The 1,622-nt window shown below is 53.9% G+C and overlaps 1 protein-coding gene across 1 annotated transcript in view; it reads left to right on the forward strand.

The window, feature by feature from the left end:
* Positions 1 to 1,301, forward strand: part of LOC102772796 (hydroxycarboxylic acid receptor 1) — a gene marked incomplete at its 5' end in the record, with an annotated part of 2,119 nt that extends 818 nt beyond the window's left edge. The window contains one exon of the mRNA XM_006768976.2: positions 1,284 to 1,301. Within this exon, the coding sequence (XP_006769039.2) occupies positions 1,284 to 1,301 (18 nt within the window). The remainder of the gene's footprint in view (positions 1 to 1,283) is intronic.
* Positions 1,302 to 1,622: the final 321 nt, after the last annotated feature.

Raw genomic sequence — 1,622 nt, forward strand, 5'->3', positions numbered from 1 at the left:
CACGTGCAGACAACCTTGCCTGCCGTGAACCGGCGCTCGGACGGACGGACGGACAAACGAACAAAAAAGGACAGGGTGGTGACTCAAAAGGACTCCCTGCTAAGGGGTAGGGAGGGGGCTTTGGATGAGCCGTCCCCCCCCTCACTCTGCTGGAGACGAAGTTCAGGCCACTGTGCGTTTTGGGAAGGTGCCGGCCGAGAAGTGAGTGGGTTGATCACAGTGACAGGACATTGTGTGTGTGTCAGGGGCCTGTGTGCTGGGTGGAGGGTGTGTGTGTGTGGGGTGGGGGGGACGGGAGAATTTTCTCTCTACTGCATTCTCTTTCTCAACAAAGGGAGACTTGCACTAAGAGGAGGAGATGGTACTGTGTGTGGTGGGGACAGGACCAAGGGTCCCCCGGGGAGTCAGTGAACTTGATGACTTATCAGTATTTCCTATCCTTTGCCCTAAAACCCTTACTTGTCTTGGGAAAGAGAAACAGGACTAAGTCAGTACCTTTCTGTCCGGCCGAGTGAGGCGCTGCAGATTGGAATGTCTTGATTCGGATGTTTTTCGTCTTCACGGGAGGGAGGAGGAAGGGGGACTGTGCGGGAAGGGAGGGACCCTCTGTTCATTTCTGGACTTCTCAGTAGCCCAAGAAGAAGGACAGCAAAACCATCCGCTCTGACCTCCTGGGAGCCCCCCATGTTTTCTGCAGCCTTTGCATTTCAGAGGACATGCTGTGGGGCATGTGTACCTGCCCTGGTTTTTCCCATGGGGGAGCTGAGTGCTTGAAGAAAATCCCACTGGCTTTGGGGGTGCCAAGTGCCCCGTAACTGCCTCTGCCTGCTTGTTGTGTGAGTACGAGTTGAGATTATTCGTCTGTCCTCCGGCCTTTACTGAATTCACATTCTGTGCCAGACGCCGTGCTCTGTCCCTTTTACCTGGAAGGTCGTTAGTCAACTCCAATAGGACAGCAAGGTTTATTTTGGGGGGGGGTGGCGGGGAGGCAGAGAGGTTAATGACCCTCACCCTCTCAGTACAGTTCGTAGACCGGTTCCTGTAAACAGCAGTGTTTTCCTCTCACGGAGGGTTCCCCACAAACACCAAGGTGGGTCGGAGTCAAGTGTCCCTTAGACACGCGTAGGACCCCTAAATCCACATGATTCTACGACGAGCGGGGCTGCTCCGCCCTGGATCAAGGACCAACCCCAAGCCAACCTCAGCTCCATTCTCAAGCCACGGGGCAGTGAGAATCGTTCTTATTCTCAGGCACCTTCATCTCCACTTTCTCACACTCCCAGGGTGCTCGCTGCACCTAGGGATCCTCCTTACCAGCTTTTCGCTCTCCCTACACCCCTGCCGGCCATCTCAGAGGCATGACCCTCGAGTGAGCTGTAGGAAGCAAAAGCATGAATCCCAACTCAACCACTTACTAGAGGTGTGATGTGGGGGCAGATTTTACTTAACCACTTTCAGCTTTCATTTCCTCACCCCTCAAGCAGGGGTAGAGATGGCATGATATTGACTTCTAAAGGTCCTTGGGCAGATTCAACACATTTAAGACCCTGAGGCATGGGGCCTTTGCTCACTGTTAGAGTCCCAGTGCTTAGATGAGTGGCCGCCCATAGTAGTATTCGATA

This window comes from Myotis davidii, unplaced genomic scaffold (genome assembly GCF_000327345.1).
Source record: "Myotis davidii unplaced genomic scaffold, ASM32734v1 scaffold223, whole genome shotgun sequence".
In the NCBI taxonomy this organism is placed as follows: domain Eukaryota; kingdom Metazoa; phylum Chordata; class Mammalia; order Chiroptera; family Vespertilionidae; genus Myotis; species Myotis davidii.